General features: G+C 47.7%; 1 protein-coding gene across 12 annotated transcripts in view; it reads left to right on the forward strand.

Annotated features, from left to right (window-relative positions):
- The window catches only part of LARS2 (leucyl-tRNA synthetase 2, mitochondrial), a 195581-nt gene that overhangs the window by 133354 nt on the left and 34754 nt on the right, over nucleotides 1-27473 (forward strand). For all 12 annotated transcript variants that reach the window (XM_045049135.1, XM_045049134.1, XM_045049137.1 and 9 more), the window contains 5 exons: nucleotides 1581-1685; nucleotides 4637-4752; nucleotides 8165-8448; nucleotides 11879-11977; nucleotides 15462-15599. In XM_045049135.1, the coding sequence (XP_044905070.1) occupies nucleotides 1581-1685; nucleotides 4637-4752; nucleotides 8165-8448; nucleotides 11879-11977; nucleotides 15462-15599 (742 nt within the window). The remainder of the gene's footprint in view (nucleotides 1-1580; nucleotides 1686-4636; nucleotides 4753-8164; nucleotides 8449-11878; nucleotides 11978-15461; nucleotides 15600-27473) is intronic.

Genomic DNA, 27473 nt, shown 5'->3' on the forward strand with positions numbered 1-27473 from the left:
TGTCTGCTGTCAGCACAGAGCCCACTTCAGATCCGCTGTCCACGCCCCACCCCCCCGCCCTTCCCTAGCTCGCACACATACACGCACTCTCTCTCCCTAAGATACAATAAACATCAAAAAATAAATAAATAAATCTGACTTCCTGGGCATATTCTAACTTTGGGGTTTGTAAAACATATTTCAGATAAATTATAGAAAGTCTTAAAACACGGCAAATGCAGGTAGTAAGAGTTCACAAATTATAACTGCGGTCAGTTGCTCATGTTGCTGTAAGCGCAAGTGAGCTCGCCGATTGTTTACCACTCCTCATCCCTTCTTCCTTTGGGACTGCGTTTGCGTCTTCATGCTTCCATTCCTGCACATCGTTAGTGAAGATTCATCTATTAATGGCTCGTCTCCCTGCTGTGGTAGTTGTAACAAGCTTCATTTAAGATGGCACACTGTTTGGATAATTCCAAATTAAGCGTTTTGTTACGACCACATAAATACCATTCACAACTGAGCCAAGGACACTATGGTTACTTTTTCCTTTTGGTAGTACTTTCTGTTTTGCCTGAAGTTAATGATGTCTTCTTTTTTTTTTCATCTGCTTTGTGTTCTTTGAATTTCTAAGTCTTCCCACACCCTCCTAGAGGCTCTTTGAAACTCCTCTCAATACAAGTTTTCTACACACTCCAACCTGTCAGATCAAATGTATTGATCCCTCTTTTCCCCCCCGGAAGATGCTTCTTGGGCCCTCTATCCTGCTCAGACCTGACCTGGTCACTCTCTAGGCCTCTGCTGCCCATCTGCTGCCTAGGGCTTCCCTCTTTCTTTGTTCTGAGAGTGTCCCGACCCTCTTTCCTTTGTTGGATCCTGTTTCCTAGATCCCGTTTCTGTCTCTTTCTTAATTTACCCCTTCGTTTTGCTGGAACACATCCTCTGCTCTCTCCTGAGAAAGAGTAAGTGGGAAGAACTGTTCTGTCTTTGTATGTCCGGATCTCTCCTGCTCTCTGCTTAGTTATTCTCTACTCTCTTATCCACTTCCGTTTTCAGGTGTTAGGATTTGGAATTCCAGACATCTCCTAATCATCGTAGATTTTTGTGTTGCTTGTTCTTCTGTATATTTGAGGTATTTTTTTTTTAATGTTTATTTATTTTTGAGAGAGAGAGAGAGAGCACATGAGCAGTGGAGGAGCAGAGAGAGAGGGAAAGAGGGGCTCAAACCCACAAACCAAAAATGCAAGATCATGACCTGAGCCAAAAATCAAGAGTTGGCCACTTAACCGACTGAGCCACCCAGGGGCCCCCTGAGGTACTTTTCAAAAGGAGAAAGGGGTGGCGGGAACGTCTTTTACCATCTGGAAAGTAAACACGCCATTTCACTTCTTTGGTTGTGAGCACAGCTGAACATTTTTGTGTATTTGCTTCACCTTTTGACTTTCTACTGCTGTGAATTATCCATTGATAACTTCGGAGAACAGATTTTTTTTAAACCGTTAGCACAAGACACAGAAGTCCCAGTGCTTATTTTTCTCCCTTATCTCCTCTGAGACTCAGATGGTGTGAGTACCCCAGCTGTCACTTGCTCTTGTTTTCAGACTGCCTCACGCCCGTGACGGCCGTGAACATGCTCACCCAGCGGGAGGCCCCTGTCGTTATCTTGGCCAAAGCTGACTTTGAGGGCTCTCTGGATTCCAAAATAGGTGAGTAGCTATTAAAATATAATCAGGATAATATACTTAGCAGGCTTCCGATCAAAACCCCAGGCTGTCGCGGTCAACTGCAATTGCTCCCTGCTGACTCCATGGTCTGTTTTGCCTCTGGAAAAAAATGATATGCCCGTCATTTAAACACCCCTTATTTAATAACTACGTTTTGAAAATATACCCAGGAGTCCACACCTTGCTAGTTGCTATTGGGAGTAATAAAAAGTATCCGGCCAGCAGAGCTAGTTGGTGAGACGCATACGTATGGTACGGGGAATAATACAACTCAGATGAAATCTGATTTCGGAGCTCCTAGAACCAACAGCAACTGTGGAGATGGGGGTTCTGAGCACGCATGATGGATTGGGCTGGGTTTTGGCAGAGGTCTGTGGGGGAGGTGAACTTGAGCCCTCCAGGGAAGGGACCGTGACACACCAGTAGGGTTAGAGGTGCATTTAGAACTGTGCGTTGGATGTCCCCTGCGGCCTCGCTCATCCCTCGCTCATCCTCAGGTGTCGTCACCTTGCGGGGCTCGGGGATGAACCAAAGGCTGAAAACTAATGACAGCGCGTGCAAAATCCGCCCTTTGGATGGGCCCGAGCACCCCTCTTCTCCAGTATTCCGGCTGCAGATCCCAGCCACTCTCAAAGTGCCAAGAATCTGCAGAGAAAGTTCCTTCCACTCTCAGTTTCGTGGCACCCAGAAGAAATAGCATTTTTTTTTTCAACGTTTATTTATTTTTAGGACAGAGAGAGACAGAGCATGAACGGGGGAGGGGCAGAGAGAGAGGGAGACACAGAATCGGAAGCAGGCTCCAGGCTCCGAGCCATCAGCCCAGAGCCCGACGCGGGGCTCGAACTCCCGGACCGCGAGATCATGACCTGGCTGAAGTCGGACGCTTAACCGACTGCGCCACCCAGGCGCCCCAGAAATAGCATTTTTTTTTATCAACATCACGTTTTCCCTCCCAATTCCCAGATCGGTTTTTGGCAAAGTGATTTGAAGAACCAGCCAAACAGAAAATGGACATTAAGGCATTCGGGCCATTCCCTTCTGACCATTGGAACCTGGAAAATGTGTTGCTTGAGGGACATAATTCCTTCTATTTACTCTTACGTATTTTATAACTAGTAAGATTCATTAATACAATCAGCCAAGATAAACAAGAAAAGGACCTCTTGTTGATGTGGCTTTTTGCTTTTACAGGGGGTGAGGGGAGGGGTGGAGTTGGAGTCAAATTACTGGCACAGTATTGAAAATTCTGAAAGAAAAAAAAAAAAGTCTGATTTTTTTTTTTTTTTTTTAGGATGTGCCTGGAAATAATTTTTCCTGTTGTCTTGAATTCCCACAGTTACATTATTAACATTTGCTAAGTTACTGCTTCTTGCCTTCCAAGAAGAGCAATAGAAATAAAAAAGAGATAAAGTGGTGTTTTTGCCATTTCAACTGCATTTTACAAAGTAGTTCGTGTCCGGGGCACCTGGGTGGCTCAGTCGGTTAAGCGCCCGGCTTTGGCTCAGGTCATGATCTCACAGCTCATGAGTTCGAGCCCCGCGTCAGGCTGTGTGCTGACAGCTCAGAGCCCGGAGCCTGTTTCAGATTCCGTGTCTCCCTCTCTCTCTGCCTCTCCCCTGTTCTCACTCTGTCTCTCTCTCTCTCAAAAATAAAGATTAAAAATAAAATAGTTCACATCCTACTGAGCCCCACATAACCCACACTGTGGTCCAGGGCATTCTTTATGTGGTCAAATGAATTTTTTGGCCACAGTGTCTCCTTTCGAACATTTCTCCTCATTACCCCAAACCATACGCTTTGGGAGGGTAGCAAATGGACACTTTCCAGTAATATTTATTGCTTGCCATTTGTCCTCACCCTTCCTTCAAGTCCACTCTGAACATTTGTCTGCCTCGTTAGGTGCTTTTTGTCAGTAATCTCAGCCGGAACACCACAGAACTTTCCATCACACCGCGGAGCGTTCCGTCTCGCCAGGGAGCTTTAGGACATGTCTCCCAAACATTAAATCACCCTCGTAGGGCGGTGTTCCAAGGAGGTCGCCCGTGGAAATGTGACCGAAAGCACTGTATGTGTTGCCCTTAGTTTTCTCTCCCGGTGGCCACGTGTCGCGTTGTGTCTGCAGGGACGTTAGCAGGTGTCACGGCTGACCCTCCAGCAGGAGCTCTCAACCAGGGGCGATTTGGCCACCAGAGGACGTTTGGCAATTCTGCCGCCATTTTTCTGTCATACTCGGGGAATGCTACTGGCTGAGACCAGGGACGCTCCCCAACATCCTACAGTCCTCGGCACAGCCTCACAGCTAAGTCCAGGAGGCCAGCAGTGCCAGGATTGAGAACCCACCACGGGCAAGCTTGTGTGTATGAATAGCTGAAGCCGACAGTAGGCCTTGGCCCTCTGCATGAGTGATTTACTTATGCTCACCTCCGTCTCCAGGGCATATGTGGGTTGAAGAATAAATTTCTGTTCGGAATGAAGGTACCTTTGCCTTTGGGAACAGAGCCCAGCGTGCAGAAACACAGTTGTCAGCTTTCCACTTCCGGACCGAGTGGATTTTTCCGGGGTGCCCGGAAATGCCGGGGTGCCCTGCGTCTTGCGAGAATGCCACGGTCCTTGGTCACTGAGGGAATTCAGACAAGAGGCTTCTCCAGATGCTTGTGCTTCCCTGTCTCGGTGACACAAAGCACCCCGAGTCGTGTGTTTCAGAATTACAGCTCTTCTTGAAGCACAGAATGAAGACTTTAAGAAATAGGGGGGTGGGTTTCTCCAAGACGGTGCTCCTTTTTCCCGAGGAATGCGCCGTGGTTTTGTAACTTCTGTAGCTAATAGAGGGTCTCCCTCGGGAAGCTAAAGCCGAGGGTGTTAGTGCTGTCGATATCTCCGTGACTTGAGCATTTGCAAAGGAGGTGTTCTATGCTTCTTCCCCTTCTGAATAGGAATTCCCAGCACCAGCCCAGAGGACGCCAGCTTAGCCCAAACCCTGGGCCTCCCCTACTCCGAAGTCATCGAGACTTTGCCGGATGGCACAGAGAGACTCCGCAGCTCTGCTGAGGTGGGTTCCCCGTGGCGCGGGCCTGACAGCTTCTCAGATCATGACCTTGGCCTGGGATCTGATGAGCTGTTTTCCTTCAGGTGCAGATTACAACCTGCCATTTCACTCATCCCTACACCTAATGGTCTTGCAGCCTCGTTTCTTAATCTTTGAAAACAAAACAACATTCTTGTCTTCAAGATCTAGAAATTTGTCACCTCTAAATCAAGCCTAATCCTAGGTTCGTGGTTATCGTAGTCATTCTATTTTGGGAATCTCCTGCTGGAAAAAAAAAAAAAAATCTCCCCTTCTGGGAAAACTGATTCCCTGGGAGAGTGACTGAAATTGGCTGTTCTCCCCAGATTATTGACTTGTTTCTACCTCAAGTTGAACTCGCCTGTGGAAATGAACACTGAAGTTGAATCGCGTTTATTCATTTGGTCCAGGTGGTAGGTCTGGCAGGATTTGACCTCAGCCTTGCAGTTGCCCCAGGCCAGGGAGTATGATGGAGGAGGTAGGGTGAGGGCTAAGTGGGAAAGAGCAGAGCTGGTGCTTCTCGAACTTGAGCGCACCCCAGAGTCGACGGGCGCCTCGTTCGGACCCAGAGTGCCTGGCAGCTTCTGACTCAGCGGTCCCAGGTAGAACCCAAGAATTTGCACTTCTAGTAAGTTTCAGGTGCTTCTGTTGCTACTACTGATCCAGGATCCTTATTTTGAGGATCCCTGGCCCAGAACCTTGCTATTCAAAGTGTGGTCCCCGGACCGGCCGCACAGGCATCACTTGCTAGGTGTGGAGACTCTCAGAGCCCCCTGAGTCTAATAAGATCCCCCATGAGATCTGTGTGCTTATTGAGGTTTGACTCTTCTGGTTTAGAGCGCTGTTTCTTAAACTTGGCCGCCCTTCAGAAATACCTGGAAAGTGTTTTAAACTACTGATGCTTGAGTCCCACCCCAGAAATTCTGATCTGACGGTTACGGGGTGGGAGGCATGGATTGAACATCAAGCGTGTTCAGAGCTCCCCGCGTGATTCTCTTGTGCAGCTGAGTCTGGGAACTGCCGGTGTCACCTAGTGAGTGCCTCCCTGGCCGTGTCTCTGAATCGCCCAGGAGATGCTTACTGGCCCCAGGCTGGGTGATCCTGATTCAGTTAGACCTGGAATTCTGGGATTTTCAGGTTTGGGAGTCCCTGGCTATGGGCTATTTTGTAGATATGTATACAGGTAGACATATACAAAGAATAAGAGTGTGGCCAACTTTTTTTCCTTATGCGAGTGACGTTTTCTGACTTTGTGTTTGTGCCTTCACTTTGTAAACGGTATCTCCAGATGTGAGTCATGCTCTCAGATACGGAACCTTAAACCTTCTCTTCGACCGTGTTGGGGCAGGCTCCCTGGAGGAAGTGCAGAGCCAAAACCAAGGTGCCTGTAGCGGAGCCCTCGATGTCTCAGCAGGGCAAGAAAGGAGGCACTCGTGGCCAAAATTAGGCTTCTGAAGTGCCCAGAGAGATACTCCCTCTTTAGTATGGGACTGACGTGAATGAATGCTCCCTGGCTTGTTCGGATAGGTTCAGGTGGTCCATTGAACCCTCTCCAGGCTCTAGACTGAATATCTAGGACAACAAATGCTTTTTGGCAGGTGGAGGGAGAACAGGTGGTGAGAGGCTCCTGTCATCCGTGAGCCTCTGGGATGTAAAGACAGTGATACGTGGAGGAGGTAGACTTCCAAGAGAGCTTGTGATCGTTTGCCCCGTCATCGTGTGATGGCGGGGGTGTGGAGTGTGGAGTGCGGGCCTTGCCGCGGTCGCGAGCACTGCGTGTTCTTCGGGAGACCCTGCAGACCCCAAGGACGGGGCTGCTGTTGATCAACAGCTGCACGTATTTCTGCATATGCCTCATGCTCGTGAGCTCCTTGTGGGTGGGGGGCAGAGCATAATTATCTTCATGCCCCCAGTGCCCGGCAGAAGCCTGGCACATAGTAGGTATGCGGGCCGTCTTCAGTGAACCAATTCCGGGGTCCCCTGAGCCCCCCATTGGCATTCTATGCCGGTTCCATTCTTACCATTAGTTTGGTTCTGAGAAGGGCATCAGATGAAAAGAGAAATTCTATTTTCAACTTAGAAAGAAATTTTTTTTTCTTTTTTTTAATTTTTAACGTTTATTTATGAGACAGAGAGAGACAGAGCGTGAACAGGGGAGGGGCAGAGAGAGAGGGAGACACAGAATCTGAAACAGGCTCCAGGCTCTGAGCAGTCAGCACAGAGCCCGATGTGGGGCTCGAACTCACGGACCATGAGATCATGACCTGAGCCGAAGTTGGACGCTTAACCGACCGAGCCACCCAGGTGCCCCAGAAAAAATTTTTTTTAATATTTAATTTTGAGAGAGGGAGAGATAGAACATGAGTTGGGGGGGGGGGCAGAGAGAGAGAGAGACAGACAGACAGACAGACAGACAGACAGAATCCCAAGCAGGCTCCAGGCTCCGAGCCATCAGCCCAGAGCCCGATGCGGGGCTCGGACCCACAAACTGGGAGATCCTGAGCCGAGCCGAAGTCGGATGCTTAACCGACTGCGCCCCCCAGGCGCCCCTCTCTTTTCTACTTGTGTTTCACTCCGCTGTCTCTAAATCGAGAGCATTTAAACAGAGAAGAAGTGGTTCTGGTCCTTCCAGCTGTGGCTCCAGTTCGTTCCCCTGCTTTGCCTGAAATGCCTTCGGCTTCAGGATATTGAACCTTTTCTCTTCCAGATTATGTTTCCCCCAACAGGGGACTGGTCATTAGAAATGCATATCATGCAGTTCTTTGTTGGCAGCTCAAAGCATTTGATGTCTGCAGTATCTCGGGGCTCAGGTGATGAGGAGAGCCGCGGAACTGGAGCCGGTTTGCCCGTTAGACACAGTGGACACGGGGCGTGGGGCTGACGGTGCTTTTAGGGGCTCCTCAACAAGGTTTTCACTTCTTTTAAAACCAGAGGGAAAAAAGCGAACTTGTAGGATTTCAAAATTTCATTCGTTTTCATTCCACACACTCCTAAAATACAATTGTAACAAACGTTTTTCAAGTTTGTTTATTTTGAGGGACCGAGCACAAGCAGGGGAGGGGCCGAGAGAAAGAGAGACAGACTCCCAAGCAGGCTCCACACCATCAGTGCAGAGCCCAGCGTGGGGCTTGAACTCACAAACCGTGAGATCGTGACCTGAGCCGAGATCAAGAGTCAGACGCCTAACCCGATGTGCCACCCAGGTGCCCCATAAAATACAGTCTTTGGTATTATCCTAGGGAGGAAGGGGCCACAAAGATAGAGGCACCCGGGGCTCGTGAAGACACAACATGGCCCTGCACAGACCACACACGAAAATCGCACTCTGGTGGCATGGGGGTGGTGACACCTTGTCCCTGGGGAGGGAAGACTAGGATTTCTCTCTTTCCCCTTGCAGTTCACAGGCATGAACCGGCAGGATGCGTTTCTAGCCTTGACCCAGAAAGCCCGGAGGAAGAGAGTCGGTGGAGACGTGACGAGTGACAAACTGAAGGACTGGCTGGTCTCGCGACAGCGGTACTGGGGCACGCCCATCCCCATGGTCCACTGCCCGGCCTGTGGCCCCGTGCCGGTGCCTCTGCAGGATTTGCCCGTGACCTTGCCCCACATCACAGCTTTTACCGGCAAGGGAGGCTCCCCTCTGGCCACGGCTTCGGACTGGGTGAACTGCGCCTGCCCGAGGTAAGGGGTCCCCAGCACCCTGCTGGAGTCTCAGACTCTCGGCTCCCTTGACCTGGCACTTCGACCGGACTGGAAAGAATATGCTAGGTCTCTCGGGACGTTGGAGAGAAGGGACTGGAATCTGAGGCCTGGCCACCGGGATGAGCACCCTCTCCTCTCCTCTCTGAGCCAGAAGCAGCAGCGGGTGTCCATTCACATCCTTGCCAGAAACACCTGGTCCCATTGATGGAAAGCCGCACGTGTTCAGCATAGCTTTGTAAAAGGCCACTTCCTCCCATTTCGTATTCCAGAGAGCTTCTTGGAAGCAGAGAAAATGGTGTCTCCTCTCTGCCTTGGTTTTCCCACCTAGAGGCTTGGTAACAATGGAGATTTTCTCATAAGTAGCAGCGTGGGAGCTACGAGGGTGTGTATGCTGAGGGGTTTCGCTCTTTAATATACTGAAACACCTGCTCGTTTTGGAAGTAGGATTGTTGCACCGTCCGTTCCCCGGCGTATCTCAGATGTGATTCTTGTGATACCAGACCGGCTGATTAAACAACTAAGTAACGAGTACCGGCTGTGTATCTTCCTGCTTCCTTCTGTGGAGAAGCCATTTTTTTCTGGGCCTTACAGATCGCGATGAGGGTGTTAAAATGTAGTCCTCTGCCAGTACAGAGCTGAATTACGAGGTTGGTAATCAGGGAACCATAGTGCAGTTGCAGGGCCCAAGCTGGGGAGTCGGACAGTAACGGGTCCAAGGCCTGGCCCTGCCTCCTAACTAGCCATGCGGCCTTGGGAAAGTCACTTAACTTCTCTGAGCTTCGGTTTTCTTACCAGAAACTAAACCCCCTCGAAGGGCCGCTCGGGAGGCTAGAATTGAGACATGTAATCCTGCACAGTGACCCTTACCAGTCAGTGAATGGAAGTGTTACCACTGTCCTCCTGGGTCCTCACCCAGCTGGTTTTAAGATAAGGCTTGTGGGCAGGAACATAGGGAGCTCTGGGTCTTTTGGGGGTAGAAACGTGGGCTCCAGGAGAAGCCAGCACACCCTCCGTATTGATAAGCGGTGACAAAAGGGTCTCTCTGCCGGAGACACTGGTGGCCTTCGGCGCACCAGCTGCAGCAGCCCAGGGCCCTTGCGGTGGGGAGAAGGTTTCCTCCCCTGGTTGTGGATTCCTGGAGGTCAGAGCGCAGGTCTTTGGTATTGGTCCAGGCTCCCTGGACGATTCTAGTGAGCATCTAGGGCTGACAGTCACGGAACCAGCGTGTCCAGTGGTAAGGACCGCAGGTGCCCGAGTCCAACAGGTGTGGAGTCCTTACTCTTGAGCTCCAAGACCTTGGGCAGATTGCTTAACCTGTCTGGGCTTCGGTTACTCGGTTACTGCAGAATGGGGACACGAGTAGTACCTACCTCGTAATCCCCGGCGTTCCCGGGATTAAATGAGAGAATGCCTGGGAAGCATTGGGCTCATTGCCTGCCACCCACCCCCGCCCTCGTTAGTACCGTTGGCGCTCCTAATGACAATACCATTGTCACTGTCACCAGCACCTGTCTCTCCCACTTACCAAGTAGCCTGGCCACATCACCAGCTTTTTGTGTCGGTCGTAAAATATGTTGGTGTCCTCAAGTCCAATGTGACCACTAAAAAGAAAATCAACCTGGCAAGCTGTAGGCGGACATTCCTCCTTTGATCAGTTGAGCCCTGAATTTTCTTCCTGACTTGTACACCTGCACTAATAGTGTGGGAGAATAAGGAACTTTTGTGTTGTAATTATTTCCCCAAATAGTGTCTACGTTCTGGTTGATTGCTTTCCAACTAAAAAGATCTGGCTTTAATTTAGAGATGTGCTGTTGCGCTCGGCGGCTTCTAGTAGCCCCGGGCGGTAGGAAACAGGATTCCCTCGGGCTCCCTCCCCTAAACATCTGCCCCCAGGGCCCACCGCTGTCCCCAGAGGGAGGCCCCTGTGAGTCCCAGAGCCCCGCCAGATCCGGGGCTTCTGTCTCTCTGCTCAGCTTCTATTTAATAAGCAGGAGCTTGGGGGGTGGGGGGGGGGTGGTGGTGATGGCTGTCTCCTTCAGTACTATCTGTAAAGGCAGTATGAACTGCTTCACAGATGCAAGCTCTAAATGCAAGCCTTCTTTTATTTTTAAATTAAAAGCAGACTCATGCCCTTGCATGCAAAATGAGCAGAAGATTCATCAGACCCTCTTGAGGTTCCTCACGAGCCTCCTCAAAATCTCCAAGAACCCCCAAGGACTCCGACTGCCAAAAAGGCAGCTATTTTAGAAGGGTGGTTGGTCCTACATCTGTGTCTCAAAAGGCAGAGCCTGGAGTCAGAACTGTGTTCTCCAGCAGTCCTTCTCCCTGCCACAAAGGGCCCCTGTTCGCAGCTGGTGATAAATGGCGCGACCCATCACTGCTGATCCAAGCCTGGAGGAGTCTTCGGGCGTGGGGGCAGGGAGGCTGAGCCCTTCCTAGGCTAGGCCGGACTAAGGGCGCCCTCTCTTGGGTTCCTGCAAGTTATAGGATTTTTGCACCCGGTTTGTGTGGTTCCGTGGGCCCATCACACTGGGCACGTGCTTCGGGACTGGTTCAGCCGTTGGGCCCTTGTGGAACCTTAGTCCTCCCCAGGCATCCCCATCTCGAGGATTGCTTTTTCTTTTCAGCCCTTCACACTCCAAGGATCTCACTTCATTTGCTTTCTTGAATGGTAGGGCTATCTTTACCCTTCTGTATCCCATCCTTCAGCAGGGGGTGTGTTGGAGGGGAGCTTCTGATTTGTGGCGTTTGCCAATTTCTATAGTGTACGTACTTCTGCAAGGGCTAGGTTCGGGCTACTGTCTCGACATGACTTGTCACCGAGCCGGGAAGACGTGTGAACAGTTGATTCTCACAAGCCGGTGTGAGAGGTGGCCCCAGCACGCCACTGCCTTTGGACCTCCAAGGTGACCTCTCTTCCCAAGGTTTCGAATTCTGCACCCCTGGCCCTAGTAGAGATAGGGAAAACCCAAGTTTATTCTTTAGCACATCTACATTTGGTTTTCAACTTCTCTTTATAAGTCGATTTCCTTCACAAGTATCATAAACTAGGCATTGGCTGAAGGCAATCTTGACACGCCTAAAATAGAAGTTAACGTGCAAAAGAGACCCTCCGGGCTTATCCTCTTAGGTTGTTAGATTTTCTACCAGGTAAAATTCAGACAAGTGGAGGATAACGCTTTTACTTGGCGAAGGTTTAAATTTTTATTTGTAAATTTCTTCAAAACATCATGTACCGAACAATACAAAAGGAGAGTATCCTCTGAATTACCAATCCATGATGAAGCATTGTTCTTGGGACATTCTAAATTGATATTCAGCTGTCATCGCTTTCCCAAAAGCTGGTGGAAAAACTGCATTAAAATTTAAACATTTTAAAAGAAACTGATGAACTTCCTTTATTTTTTAGGTGCAAGGGAGCCGCCAAGAGAGAGACAGACACAATGGATACCTTTGTTGATTCTGCTTGGTACTACTTTAGATATACCGACCCGCAGAATGCTCACAGGTAAAGCCTTGCTGAATCCTTTGAGCATGTGTCAGTTTGGGTCCTCCAAGAAGCAGACACCAAGATAGAGTCATAGGTCCAAGAGATTTAGTGAGGGCAGCGCCTGAAAGGTTGGGGGGGAAAGGGAGCAGGAGCCGGTGGGGAGAGCCCTTATAGACCACAGTGCGGGTCCCATGCCGAGAGGGGAGTGGGAGGAAGGAAGGAGGGTTGCGTCGGAAGAGTCTCAGACCACAGTGCAGCTCTGAGAATGTCTTAGCCAGGCTGCCAGGAAGCCCCGAGCAAAGGTTATCCAGTAGAAAGTCCCAAGTCCGTCAGTGAGAAATAAGCCCACTGACCCAATCAAAGGAGGCACTCGGAGACTTGGAGCACCATGAAGCGAGGCTTTAATCAACATTCAGCGTTTTTGCAAGAGCAGGTGTCTGATAGAAAGGCATGCTAGGGGGCGGTCACAGCAGATAATTTATCTCCTAGCCTGCAAGTCCCTCCCCTGGTTCCTCATTGGCTGAGTACTACAGAAGTACCCCCCTTACTGGGGGTGGGGCGTATGCCCATGTAAGGCAAAAAGTAGTTCTGATTGGAACAAACTTACTTTCTCTGAAGTGGCACAGAGACTTTTAGTCCCTTCTTTGTTCTTTGGAGCATGCTCATTGCAAAGCCCGCAAAAATAAGCCTGAGAAACAGAGAGGGGAAGAAGAACCCGGAAGTGAAGTGTCCCAAGGGTTTGGACTCCATTATGGGGTGGGGGTGGGGGGCTGATATATACTTGCAGTAGGTTGTAAACCTACTGTTAGCTAAACAGCACAGCTTTTATTTGGTATTGAATCCTCTCCCTTACTTCTTACATCCCCTCCCTCTGGGAGAGCAGGGGCTGTAGGGATACTGAATGGTCCCAAAGGCACAACGCCTGGAAGCCGCTGGTCAACTGCTCACCTTGACGCCGGCTCTCATAAGCGAGTGTGTCAGATTATTAAATTAGATTCGTCGCAGCCAAGCAAGCCCCAAGTACAAGAAAAATTAAAAAACAGACGAAGGAAGAAAATTCTGTCACAATACCCTTCTTGGCCCTGTGGTGAACTGCGTTGTAGGGTTATTAAGATGTAATGTTTTACTTAACCGGAAGTAATGATGGGAGGGAAGGAAGTAGGGAGTGTGAGAGAGCTAGGGAGCATTGCCTCTGGTCACATACACTCGGTAATTTCTAAAATCGATAAATCAATAAAGGGTGGAATTGCCGGAAGAAACGGCTACAAGAATTCCAAGTGGCTAAGCGGGAGGCGGGGTGGTGCTCACGAAGGCAGGGGGCCGGAGACCAGTGTTGAAATCGCAGACCTCTCGGTACTGCCTGAGTTTTCAGCCCTGTGCGTGTTTCTTAGGCAAAGAGAAATAAATGAATAAGGGAAAGAGCTGTAGGGAGAGAGGGTAAAGAGAATGAGCGAAAGAAGGCTGTCGCAGAGCACTTAAGATCGCACCCACCATGCATCAAAGACCTCGGCAGCCTGCTGTCATCCTCCAGAGAACCATTGCTCTCCAGCCCCATAGTCTGCATATCAGAACGCACCCCCCCCCCACTCCTTTTCCTTCATCATTGCAAAAGAATACATTTCCAGTGAGGTGGGTGCTCTGGCCCTCCCCATGCCAGAGTCCCGCCCTGCGAGATGGCCAGTCTGTAATTTGAGTTCAGGCCATCCAGGAATGAGTGGACCCTGAGTAAACCATAGCCGGCTAAGCCACGATACCCGGGGACTGCCGCGGCCGGGAAGAGGGCCCCTTTTCTGGCTCTTCCTTCTAGAAGGAGCTGTTGGCACCATCCGTCCGGTAGCAGCTGCTCAGAATGCCAGGGCCGTCAGGCTCTACCTGTCAGAATGCTTCAAGGAAAACCTTCTTACAGAGGATGAAAGCTCTACATCAGCGCGGACCCTTGACTGGCGAGAGACGCCTCTGGGGCCTTCACAGCCCCCCCCTCCCCCCCCCCCCGATCTGGGAACACCCTTTAGCACATCATAAGAATGCAGCTGCTAGTTTTAGCACGGCTTGAGTGCTTACCGCCTGGCTTCCAGGGTAAATCCTGGGGCAATGGCTACTTTCCATGTCTTAATGCACCCCACACTCGTGTTCCCGAGGAGTCTCACCCTTGACCTCCCTTTCTCTTCTGGCACATGGATCGGCAGGTGGATTTTTCTGAGGAACCGTTATTCACAAAGAACAAAAGTTGTTTGAGTTTTACCAGAATTCTGGCATGGTGACTGGAGAAAACCCGGCTGCATGAAGGTGCAAATGCGGGCGGTTGGCCAGGTTTACCTGCTGAGCGGCAGGCTCCGTCTTGCGGCCGGAGCCGAGTCCGTGCTGGGGGAAAAAAATTGCTTTGAGGTGTAGGGAAGAGAATTCACCCATATTTGAAACCACGGAGTACAGATCCTCCGAAGGCAGAGCCTTACTTCATTGGATGAGCTCAAGGAAGCACATTATCTTGGGGTTAAAGGTCCTCAGCCAGGGGTGCCTGGGTGGCTCCGGTCAGTTTAGCGTCCGACCTCAGCTCAGGTCATGATCTCGTGGTTCGTGGGTCCGAGCCCTGTGTCTCGCTCTGTGCTGACAGCTCAGAGCCTGGAGCCTGCTTCGGATTCTGCGTCTCCCTTGCTCTCTGCCCCTTGCACTCTGTGTGTGTCTCTCTCTCAAAGATAAATAAACATTCAAAAAAGGTAAAGGTCCTCAGCCAGCTCTGCTCCCCTCCCCACGACACACGCACATGCACACCCGCACACACCTCTGCATACTCACAGACTCCCCCCTTCAGGGTCCCAGCCAGAAAATAGAGGGAAGTAGTACTTTCTTTACTCCCCAGGGAGTATGAGGAGGCCTTTCGTGTAGGATCTTTGTCACTGATAGCATCCGTTAGGTGAGAGAGAGATGTTGGCCCGATTTTGTGATGGTTACCCTAACTATGCTCCTTGCACGCAGGAGACCGTATACAGGCTCTCGCTGACTATCTGTGTTTTAACGCTGCTTTTAAAAATAAGATTGAATTCCTGTTTTAAAATGTACATGTAGTGTCTACCTGTTAATCTCCTCGTAAATGCCATATTGCCCCCTGTTGGTAAGAACTCACACATCCCAATTGCCTTATCGGAATAAAAACTACAACATAAAGCCACGTATTCAAATATGCATTTTACAGAAATACCTCTTTCCCAGAAATACCTTTTTTTGCTGCTATGTTTTCCTCTTGTCTCCATTTTATATGGAAATCGGCATTTGTTAAATTGTCAGCAGCAACTTCTGAAACAGTTTTCATAAATTTCTGAATTTAACACGGACCTGACTTTCCTTTAGTAGATAAGTTTTTCTCCTACAATATTTTTGAAAAGAAAACAAGTGTTTCTCTGACATAATCTGTTTCAGGGCGTATGCAGATTACAGTGGGTCTGTCTGATTTATGTAATTGAGGCAAAGTGGGTTTTTAAAAAACGACCGTTTCTCTTTCTTCCAGCCCTTTTAGCGCCGCCTTGGCAGATTACTGGATGCCTGTGGATTTGTACATCGGAGGGAAGGAACACGCTGTCATGCACTTGTTCTACGCGAGATTCTTCAGTCATTTTTGCCATGATCAAAACATGGTCAAGCACAGGTGAGCATTTATCCCCCTTTGCCAAAGAACTTGGTTCCGTGAACGACAACCGAAAGCAGGTGCCAGTTCTTCCGGGGACCAAGGTAAATGGAGGTCGTGGCAGACTTCCGGTTTTCAAGTGTACTTGGGAGGTCACTGTCAGCCTTCGCCGCGTGAAGTGCCATTTCTGTTGCTTCGTTTCACTTCTAGCCTGTGAGATTGCCCGTTCGCACAGAATCTTGCCCTCAGCTCTTGTCTGTTTAGCGGAGTTAAGTAACTGAGCTGTTTACTTGTGAGGCAGAGACAAGCGCTCATAATGTTGCATGGCTTTTTACAGTGTCTCGTTTCAGGTGGTGTTTGTCATCTGGCCACACTCGATGTAAGCTCTTTTTCTAAGCCTGACTGAATCGTGCCTGGATAGATGACGCTGAGAAAAGCAGATAATGGATTAAAGCTGGGGAATCCCATTGTAAATCCATTGATAAATTTTCTTCCTATTGGCCTATAACCTATTCCCCATTATGGTCAGCAAGGTATATGTGCGCTTTTTCCCCCCATGAAATACGTCATATATATATGTATGTATATGCGTATACATATATATGTATATACATATATACGCATATACATATATATAATATTGCATGTACATGTGATAAATATATATGTATATATTGTATATATGTATATGTACATATGTATATACATATACATATGTATATATGTATATGCATATAATATGTATATTGTATATATGTATATGTGTATACATATATATGTATATACATATATACGCGTATACATATATATAATATTGCATGTACATATGATAAATATATATGTATATATTGTATAATGTCTTATACAATTCAAAGAATAAAGTGAACATCGCTGCACCCTCCTTCTCAGTTTGAGAAAGAGTATTCCAGTCCCTTAGAACACCCAGGGTCCCCTACCCTGTCTTACTCTGTCCCTACTCACCGCCCCTCCCCTGGCCAATCCCTATCCTGCATTACTCACTTTCTTCTCTTTATAAATTTATCACCTCTGTATGTAGTTTTGAAACAGTGTGTGTTTTTTGGTTTTCTTGTGTGTGAGCTTTATATGTGGAGAATCATATTTCGTGTATTCCCTCTCGCTTTCCTCGCTCAGCATTTTTGGGGGCTCATCCACACTGGTGCACAGAGTTACGTTGCGTTTCTGTTTCCCCGCTGTGTGGTAGTCGCTCACGTGGCGTGGAATTTCCAGCGCAGAACACAGTTTATGTGTCCATCCGCCCCTCGTGGCTGGTGGAGTGTTTTGTGCAGCGATGAGCCAAGCCAGACGGTGAGTGTTCCGGTACGTATTTGCTGACATACAGTGTTAGCATGTGTCTGGCATGTGTCCCTAAGAGCCGAGCTCCTGAACCGCGCGGGGTATGCACGTGCCCGACCTCACTCAGGAACACCCCGCTTGTTTTCAGACTGCTCACATAAACCTGTGCTCATGCGAGCAGAGATGAGGTCCCCGTCACCGCACGGCTCCTTCACGTCCACGTTGGTTACCTGATGGATCCGTTTGTGGGTCACGGTTGAAATGAGAGACATTGAGCACTCAGTGAAGCTTAGCAGTTATCAACGTGTCTAGGGGACCGGTGTGTTTTCCCTTCCGGTAAATCCCTGTGTCCTTTGTGCGTTGCTGGGTTGTCTTCTATTGACTGTAGGAACTTTGAAAATATTCTGGATGCTAATCCTTTTCCAGCTATATGTATTGCAAGTATTTTTTCCCGGGTCTCAATTTCTCTAATTTTTATGGTGTCTTTTGACGAGTAGAAACTCTGAAGTTAATGCAGTAAATTTTAATGATTTTTTTCCTTTCGGGCTGTTTGTTGCTTTTAGTGTCTCAGTGCCCTCAGTGGGCCAGTCCACGCATTGCCTTGCTGATCTTTAGTTGCCTCTCCATCAATGTCATGTTTCTGCGTATATATACAAGGGCCTGTTTATAGGATCTTTATTCTGTCTGTTGGTTCGTTTGCTTTTTGCTGTGCTTGTTATTTATTGGCTTTATTTTAATTTTACAAGCCTTACTGTTTGGTAAGGGTAGTCCTTCTACTTTGTTCTTTTTCTTTAGGAACAGCTTGGCTGTGATCAAATCTTTTGCCCTTCCATATGAATTTTAGATTCACTCTGTCACATTCCACAAAAATATCTATTGGGAGTTTAATGAAATTGCACTGAGTCTGGATACTCACTGATAGCTTTTCTCACTCTTCCTTTTTTTCTTTTAAATTTTTTAAATGTTTATTTTTGAGCAAGAGAGAGAGAGAGAGAGAGAGAGAGAGAGAGACAGAGCATGAGCAGGGGAGGGACAGAGAGAGAGGGAGACACAGAATCTGCATCAGGCTCCAGGCTCTGAGCCGTCAGCCCAGAGCCTGACGCGGGACTCGAACTCACGAACTGTGAGATCGTGACTTGAGCTGAAGTCGGACGCTCAACCGACTGAGCCACCCAAGTGCCCCCTCACTCTTCCTTTTTATGTCTCTGACCTTAACATCTGAAATCATTTCCTTTATCTGAAATATATATTTTAGAATATCTTTCATCCTCTTTAGTGAAGGTCCATCTATTAGCTTTTATTTGATATTTCAACCTCATTTCTTAGTTTACCAGCTCAGTGACACCTTTAAAACAATTCTTTTTTTATAACTTGTCTGGCTTTTTCACTTATTTATCAGCAGGACAATAATTTAGGTTATTTTGTCTGCCATACCATCAGGAGCATAATTCCTGGGTTTTTTTTCAATTACGGTTGTATTTTGTTTTTTGTATCTTTAATTCAGCATCTGTTACACTATTTGTTTTTAATGTTTATTTATTTGTTTTGAGAGAGAGAGAGCACACTCATGCATGGGAGGGGCAGGGACAGAGGGAATCCTATGCGGGCTCCACGCTTACTCAGTGCAGAGGCCAACCTGGGGCTCGAACTCACAACCTGTGAGATCATAGCTTGAGCTGAAATCAAGAGCCAGACGCCTAACTGACTAAGCCACCCAGGCACCCCTTAGACTATTTTTTAATTGCAGAGAAAAAAAGGGAAAAAAAAATCTGATGATCTCTTTGTCCAGATAACCCATGTTAACAACTTAAAAATGCAAAATAATAAAGTAATGCATGTCTAAGGTTAAGAGTTTTTTTCTTAACTGCACAGAAACTGAACATTGAAGTCTCACTCCCTCCAGGCCAACCTCCACCCCTCCCCCCTCAACCTGTTAATGGCTTCTTTTGGTCTCTTCCAGAAAAACATTTTGCATTACCTCCATGTTTCTGTTGATAGACTTATTTTTAAAACGTGACATATATTACACACGTGCCTTTTTGCTTTTTTGATTTAATAATATATCCTAGTGATCCTTCTACATCAGCATGTGCCGACCCCCCATCCTTTGTAATTTACGCACAGTACCCCATCATAATGGATCTCCCGTGATTTATGTAAGCAATCACCTATTTTTCCAATTGCTATTACAAAAAAAAAAAAAAGAGTCAGGTGACTCTCACTGTCTGTGTTCTCAGCTGGTATTTGGGTTTATATCTGTAAGTCCAAGTCCCGACATGAAAATGCTGGGTCAAAGGATATGTGTTTTTAAAATTTTGATATATAAAAAATATATTACTTTAAAAATCTCAGGGGCTCCTGGGTGGCTCAGTTAAGCGTCCAACTTTGACTCACGTCATGATCTCGTGGTTCGTGAGTTCAAGCCCCGCGTCCAGCTCTGTCCTGCTTCAGATTTTGTGTCTCCCCCTCTCTCCGCCCCTCCCCCGCTCATGCTCTGTCTCTCTCTCAAAAATAAATAAACACGAAAAGAAATTTTTTTAATCAAAAAATAAATAAAGAAAAAAGAGAAAGGAAAGAAATGTCTGAATAGACTCTAAGGGGAAAAAAAGACCAACTTATTTAAAATCTGTTAATAGAACTTTGTGCGTCGCCGCAAACCTTCTGTAGAGCGTGGCAATCGCCTTGTACAAATATCTGACCTACATCATATATCTTCTATCTTGCTAGTCAAGAGCATGGCTATATATAGATGTATGTGTGCGTGTGTATTTGAATGTATAAAGGATATTTGACTTAAGCATATCTGTTTGTAGAGTGCCTGGGTGGGTCAGTCGGTTGAGTGTCCAACTTCGGTTCAGGTCATGATCTCATGGTTCGTGGGTTCGAGCCCCGCACTGGGCTCTGGGCTGACAGCTCGGAGCCTGCAGCCTGCTTCATATTCTGTGTGTGTCTCTCTCTGTGCCCCTCCCCTGCTCATGCTCTGTCTCTCTCTCTCAAAAACAAGTAAACATGAAAAATAAATAAATATCTCTAGTAACGCAGACTACAGTCTAGTTTCTGCAAAATGAAGCATTATGAAAGCCCCCTCCCTTCACCCCCCCTCAGACCTGCTCCCTCTCTCTGTGCACACACACGCAGATTACGAGTCTGTGGTACAGAAAACGCATTTAGTTTATACATCAAATTAAATGCTGAAAATAATTTTCTTCTCATTAGTCCCAGAGCCCTTCATGTGTCAAAATAAACTGATTGCATCAGAAGGACAGTGAATACATTAACAGCATTAACCCTCAGTCGGAATGTTTGTGCCTTGAAACTTTTCCCATTCTGCCTTGAATTTCTTCTCTGTGGAAACTTCTTTACCTCATCAGATAAAACTTCCCCGTGAGGATGGGAATTGTGTCCTGTTGCTGTGACAGTATCGTGGAGACTGTACATTCTCAGTGGATATTTGTTTAAATTGAGTTTAAGCCCTTGATATAAACAGATAAAAGTTTATGCTTTTCGGGGCTCCTGGCTGGCTCACTCGGTCGAGCGTGCGACTCTTGATCTCTGGGTCATGAGTTCAAGCCCCATGTTGGGCGTGGAGCCTACTTAAAAGAAAAAAATGAAACGAAAGAAGTTTATGTTTCCACAAGGAAGTGTCCTCCTTGGGCTAGAGAGAAAATTCACCATGAGAAACGTTTCCTTCTGATGCAGGTCTAGAAACGAAGACCATAAATGATTTCTGGCCCCAAGGCCCATTTGTGCTTCTGAAGTTATTTGCAGGAGCAGTGAACAAACCAATAAATGAGTCAATGGCTAACTATTTTAAACTATAAGACAAGGCCTGGCTACTTTTATGACTCCTGTACAGTGGTTTGAGAACTATATTCGAGGAGAAAAAAATGTTTGCGGCGTTCGGATGTAATTGTCAAGTCCCGTTTGGGGTAGGACTTGGTGTCTGTTGAAATGAATTTCTAACCCACAGAGCCTCCAGACCCCTGGAACTTGCTTTTCCATCAGCCTTAAGGGACAGCTGTCCGGTGTACTTCGAAATATACCTGTGCAGTATTTTGTGTGCGTTTTTATAAGTTCTTTACGAGATAGTAAGATTCTATTCCGTGCCCTCCCCCCCCCCAAAAAAAAGGAGACATTTATTTTAAGTACTCAAAATCTGACCTTGAAGAAGTTGCAGGAATTCCCCTTATCTCCGTGTCTCAACGCAGTTGTTAGGGTCACTCTCCTGCGAAATCACATCAGGGCCAGGACAGCCTCTGACCATGGCCTTTTCATCAGGGGTGTCTCCACAAACCAGTCGGCCTCAAACGAAATGAGTCACCCGCCTTCTGTGGTAAAATTCAGGATTCTCCAGTCAGAACGTTTGAAGACCTTCAAACAACTTTTTCCAGCTGGCCTAGGAGGAAAAACTGAGACCTGTCAACCACGGGTGTATTTGTGTCTCTTTATTTATTAGCTGTTTTTGCTGACACGTATCTAAATCAGAACTTTATTTTTTCGTTCTTTCTTTTTTTTAAAAATTTACTTATTGTTTATTTACATCCAAGTGAGTTAGCAGATAGTGCAACACTGATTTCAGGAGGAGATTCCTTAGTGCCCCTTCCCCATTCAGCCCATCCCCCCCTCCCACACCCCCTCCAGGAACACTCTGTTTGTTCTCCATATTTAAGAGTCTCTTCTGTTTTGACCCCTCCCTGTTTTTATATTCTTTTTGCTTCCCTTCGCTTATAGTCATCTGTTTAGTATCTTAAATTCCTCATATGAGTGAAGTCATATGATATTTGTCTTTCTCTAATTCCGCTTAGCATAATACCCTCCAGTTCCATCCACGTAGTTGCAAATGGCAAGATTTCATTCTTTTTGATTGCCGAGTAATACTCCATTGTATATGTATCCCACATCTTCTTTATCCATTCATCCATCAATGGACATGTGGGCTCTTTCCATACTTTGGCTATTGTTGATGGTGCTGCTATAAACCTGGGGGTGCGTGTGTCCCTTTGAAACAGCACACCTGTATCCCGTGGATAAATGCCTAGTAGTGCCATTGCTGGGTCGTCGGGTAGTTCTATTTTTAGTTTTTTGAGGAACCTCCATACTGTTTTCCAGAGTGGCTGCACCAGCTTGCATTCCCACCAGCGGTGCAAAAGAGATCCCCTTTCTCCGCATCCTCACCAACATCTGTTGTTGCCTGAGTTGTTAATATTAGCTATTCTGACACGTGTGAGGTGGTATCTCACTGTGGTTTTGATTTGAATTTCCCTGATGATGGGTGTTGTGGAGGATTTTTTCATGTGTCGGTTGGACATCTGGATGTCTTCTTTGGAGAAGTGTCTATTCATACCTTTTGCCCATTTCTTCACTGGATTATTTGTTTTTTTGCGTGTTGGGTTTGATAAGTTCTTTACAGATTTCGGATAGTAACCCTTTATCTGATACATCGTGTGCAAATACCTTCTCCCATTCCATCAGTTGGCTTTTAGTTTTGCTGATTGTTCCCTTTGCTGTGCAGAAGCTTTTTATCTTGATGAGGTCCCAATAGTTCATGTTTGCTTTTGTTTCCCTTGCCTCTGGAGACGGTTTGAGTAAGAAGTTGCTGCGGCCAAGGTCAAAGAGGTTTTTGCCTGCTCTCTCCTCGAGGATTTTAATGGCTTTCTGTCTTACATTGAGGTCTTTCATCCATTTTGAGTTTATTTTTGTGTCTGGTGTAAGAAAGTGGTCCAGGTTCATTCTTCTGCATGTCGCTGTCCAGTTTTCCCAGCACCACTTGCCGAAGAGACTGTCTTTATTCCATTGGCTATTCTTTCCTGCTTTGTCAGAGATGAGTTGGCCATACGTTTGTGGGTCCATTTCTAGGTTCTCTATTCTGTTCCATTGATCTGAGTGTCTGTTTCTGTGCCGGTACCGAATACTGTCTTGATTACAGCTTTGTAATACGTCTTGAAGTCCAGAATTGTCATGCCTCCAGCTTTGGGTTTTTTTTTCAGGATTGCTTTGGCTATTCGGGGCCTTTTCTGGTTCCATACACATTGTAGGATTGTTTGTTCTAGCTCTGGGAAGAATGCTGGTGTTTTTTTGACAGCGATTGCTACGTCTATTTCTGTATTACTCTTGGTTAACGTTTGGTTAGCCCTGTCCTTCCGGGAGGGATTTGAGGCTACTGCCACTCCCTGTTGTTTTCATTTCTCACCCCCCTGGCCACCATCTAAGATAGTTATCTCTAGGAGCACCTGGCTGGCTCCATTGGTGGAGCGTGTGACTCTTGATCTTAGGGTCGCGAGTTTGAGCCCCGTGGTGGGTGTAAAGATTACTTTAAAAATAAACAAACAAGCAAATGAATGTAGTAATGATAGCCTGGGAGCCCGAGGCCTCTGTCCCATGTCCGTGTGGGCCACTACCTCGCGTGTGGACGAGTAACCTGTTTGGTTCTCAGGGGCCTCACGTGCGAGGAATTCTGTCGACTCTAAGCACTGGATTTGCTCTGTAATTCTGGCTAAGTTTCATCAACTTACCACAAAGTCTTAGGTAGTTCTAATACTCTTTCCTGCTTTCTAAGTGAGTTCTGGCCCTCTTTCACACTTGCACATTTAGGTCTGTGCTCTGAGGTTTTCATGGATCTCTTTACCCTCCACCAGAAGCTGGCCTCCGGTCTGGGTGTGCCCCCACATGGGACAGCACGTGTGCTGTTGTGCATCAGAAATACCAGGTTACTGGGGCGTCTGGGTGGCTCAGTGGGTTAAATGGCCGACTTCGGCTCAGGTCATGATCTCACAGCTCATGAGTTCGAGCCCCGCGTCGGGCTCTGTGCTGACAGCTTGGAGCCTGGAGCCTGCTTCAGATTCTGTGTCTCCCTCTCTCCCTGCCCCTCCTCTACTCATGCTCTGTCTCTCTCTGTCTCAAAAATAAATAAACATTAAAAAAAGAAAAAAAGAAAGAAAGAAATACCAGGTTACTGATCAAGCCAGAATTAACGTCCCCGGGAGATTTGCCAAAGAAGATACGCAAATGATGAAGAGGCCTACTCTAAAATGCTTCCCTCTCTGGTAGTCAAAGAAATACAGTGAAACAGAAGTGAGGCACCATTTTCCGTATAGCAGAGAGGCTGGGATGAACAGCGTCCCCTGTGCTGCGGGAAGGCCGTTTGGAACAACCTTTACGAAAAGCAGTTTGATGATATACGGCGAGAGCCTTAGAAACATTCACACTTTTGGACACACTAATTGTACTTCTAGAAACCTAGCCCAAGGGAATAATCAGAAATGCAAACTTATGCACCCAACTGTACACGTGTTATTTCAAGTAGCTACACGTTTAGATATGCCCTGTCGCCCCCACATTCTGAGAAAGAGTGAATAAAGGCTAGCCCCTGTACAACTCTTTAAAATTATATTACGTGGAATGTTTAGTAACACGGAGAAATGCATCTGAAGTACCTAGAACTGAAAAAAAAAAAAAAAAAACATGATACAGAATCATAGATGCAATTTGGCAATATCTCTGTATTTAAATGTACACACGCATATATACACATACGCAGAGCAAGAGAAAAGACTAGAAAAAACTATGCCAACATGTTAACACTAGTTTTCTCTGGAAGGTGAACTTATTGGTGGTTTTCTTACTTTTTAAGGCACTCCTGCTTTTTTTCCAGAGTTTTTACAGTGATTGTATAACCTTATAATAGGAAAAAAGAATAAAAAAAAAAAAAAAAAAAGCAATCATTTACAGCCTAGATTCAGAAGCAGGGAAGTACCCGGGAGGAAGTACCCAGGGGAGGGCTTTGGCTGTGGCTGGACATCCCCGGGACGGAAGCCGCAGGGGCGCGCTGCAGAGAGGAACGTACCCAGCTCATCCCTGAACTGCAGTAAGGAAGCCTGTCTCTCCCTCTGTAAGGGACAGTGGTGAGGGACGGCGGTAGGCCCAGGAATCCTGTCAGGTTTTGTTGCTCTTAACTGCAACTCTGGGGAGACACGACATTCCCCGAAGTGACATTCTCCCTGTGGTTTGTTGTCAACCAAGAACAGTGGCCTGCTGATCACTGAGAACGCCACGGGCTCCAGTCCCCCAAGCTTTTTTTTTTTTTTTTTTTTTAATTTTTTTTTAACGTTTATTTATTTTTGAGACAGAGAGAGACAGAGCATGAACGGGGGAGGGTCAGAGAGAGAGAGAGAGAGACACAGAATCCAAAACAGGCTCCAGGCTCTGAGCTGTCAGCACAGAGCCCGACGCGGGGCTCGAACTCACGGACCGCGAGATCATGACCTGAGCTGAAGTCAGCCGCTTAACCGACTGAGCCACCCAGGTGCCCCGAGTCCCCCAAGCTTTTATGTGTCTCTCTGATCACACCAGAAATGAGCCTTGGGGGCAAAGGAAGGGAAGAGAAACTTACCTTGGGTCTCACCATATCAGTAAGGGCTCCTTCCATGCTGCTAGCTGGTTGCTAAGAAATAGAAATGTAGTATTTTTTTAATGTTTATTTTTGAGAGAGAGAGAGAAAGAAAGACAGAGAGTACAGGCGGGGGGGGGGCGCGCAGAGCGAGCGGGACAGAGGATCTGAAGCGGACTCCATGCTGATAGCAGAGGGCCGGATGCGGGGGGAGATCATGTGTGACCTGAGCCCAAATCAGACGCTTCACCGACCAAGCCACCCAGGCGCCCCTAGAAATGGTAGTATTTTAAGAATGAGCTATTGCTTAATGCTCAGACCTGGGCTAATTATGTGATTCTGACGGCCCTCAGCACAGGGCAAGGAAGAGGAAGTTTGCAAAATCAGTCTGAAAAGTTGTTAGAGATTGTTTTCAGAAATCCAGGGCTTTCTGTTTTCTTCTTTCCAGATCTATACAGGGGCCGGCTGACCAGGCCAGGGAGTGGGCAGCGGGCTGTCCAGGGCCTCCTGAGTACGTGAAATGTCATCTGCAGTGGCTAGTTGGGGCTCTGAAGAATCCTGGGATTCTGTTAGCCACATCCCAGTTAATACATTCCTTTGTATACAGTCTTTATATATATATATATATATATATATATATATATATATATATATAGGCACTTAAAATAGCCTATCAATCCATGTTCTGAAATTCCTTATTTATCCTAATAATTACTGGCCCTCCCCACCCTGCCCTTCCACCTGCCCCCCCCTTCCCACCTTGGTGGCACAAAGGTGGCTTTCCATGACCAGCCATCAAGGAAGTACTGAAGAGAACATCACTCCCCATGATTCTGCTCGCACATACCCGTGCTGCAGCAAACGCGGGGTGGTATTTTTTTTTAATTCTTTTTTTTTTTTTACTATATTATTTATTTAGAGAGAGAGAGAGAGAGAATGCAAGCAGGGGAGAGGGGGCAGAGGGGGAGACAGAGAATCTTAAGCAGGCTCCACGCTTAGCACGGAGCCTGACATGGGGCTCAATCTACGACCCTGGGGTCATGATCTGAGCCCAAATCGAGAGTCGGATGCTCAACCGACTGAGCCACCCAGGCGCCCCTCTAGGGGTGGTATTAAGGGCGCAGCAGGAGAGTGGGGACAGAGCAAAGAGCGCAGCGTTGCCTCCATGGCAGTGAAACCAGCCGGGCCCCCGCAGGCAGAGACCCTGCGTGACGCCCACCTTTGATGCTTCTACGCCAGAGGGGTTTGGGGGTGGTTTCAGATCTTCCACTTCCTTATAAAGCCCTCGGCTGTACACGCTCACTGTGATGCATGAGTAACTCAGTTGCTTCTGCAAGTTTGTCCCCGGTGCCATTTGTCGAGTGAATGAATGAGCACGTAGGGAATACGTTACACCGGCTGTGAATCTGAGTAATGAGCTTGGCGATGGTGTGACCGCTGCTCCCGCGGGACCGGGTTCCGAGCTCAGCGGGGGCCCTTGACGTCCTTGTCCCTCATTCCCATGCACCTCGCGCCTCCATATCACACTAGAGCGTCCTCCTTATGGCGTTGATGGTTATTTCTGAGCGTGTCTTGGCCCACCGTTTTACTGTAAGCCTTCTAACCGCAGAGTGCTGTGTACCCGTTTGTGGCTCAAATACACGTTGAATGAATACACAAGTGTGGTTCCTCATTCCGAGCTACACTACTTGTGGGTGGATGTGACCGGCTTCAGCCACGAGAATGGGATTCCCAAGGTCCGGTGGATCATTCCCTGGAGCCCTGAAGAGTGGGGGATGGGGGGACCACCGGGGAATGAGCGGGGAAGTGCCCCTTCCACTGTGAAATCCAGTGTTAACGCTCTTGGGCTCTTGGGACCCTACCCCCCCCCCCGACTCGTCCCCTTGCTCCCACCCACCTTCCTGCGAGCTTAAGTGGATGGAGTCTGAAACCGCTCACCGCGCCTCTCCCTGCAGAAAAGTCACGGCCCCGCCTGGGAGCCATAGTGTCCCGTGCCTGCCCTTTATCGGCCTTTCTCCCTCCACCTCGTGTCCCTCTCCACGTTGTCCCCGCCTCTGCTGCTGGCAGCTTTATTTCTCCTCTCGTGGAAACGGCGTTCATTTAGCTCAAACCAGTGAACGATATCGAGCACCCACCATGAACTCAGCACCGGAAGGAGGCTCGCGGGAGGAGGGCAGAGGAGCAGCCTCCTTGAA

This window comes from Felis catus, chromosome A2 (assembly GCF_018350175.1).
Source record: "Felis catus isolate Fca126 chromosome A2, F.catus_Fca126_mat1.0, whole genome shotgun sequence".
Taxonomy (NCBI): domain Eukaryota; kingdom Metazoa; phylum Chordata; class Mammalia; order Carnivora; family Felidae; genus Felis; species Felis catus.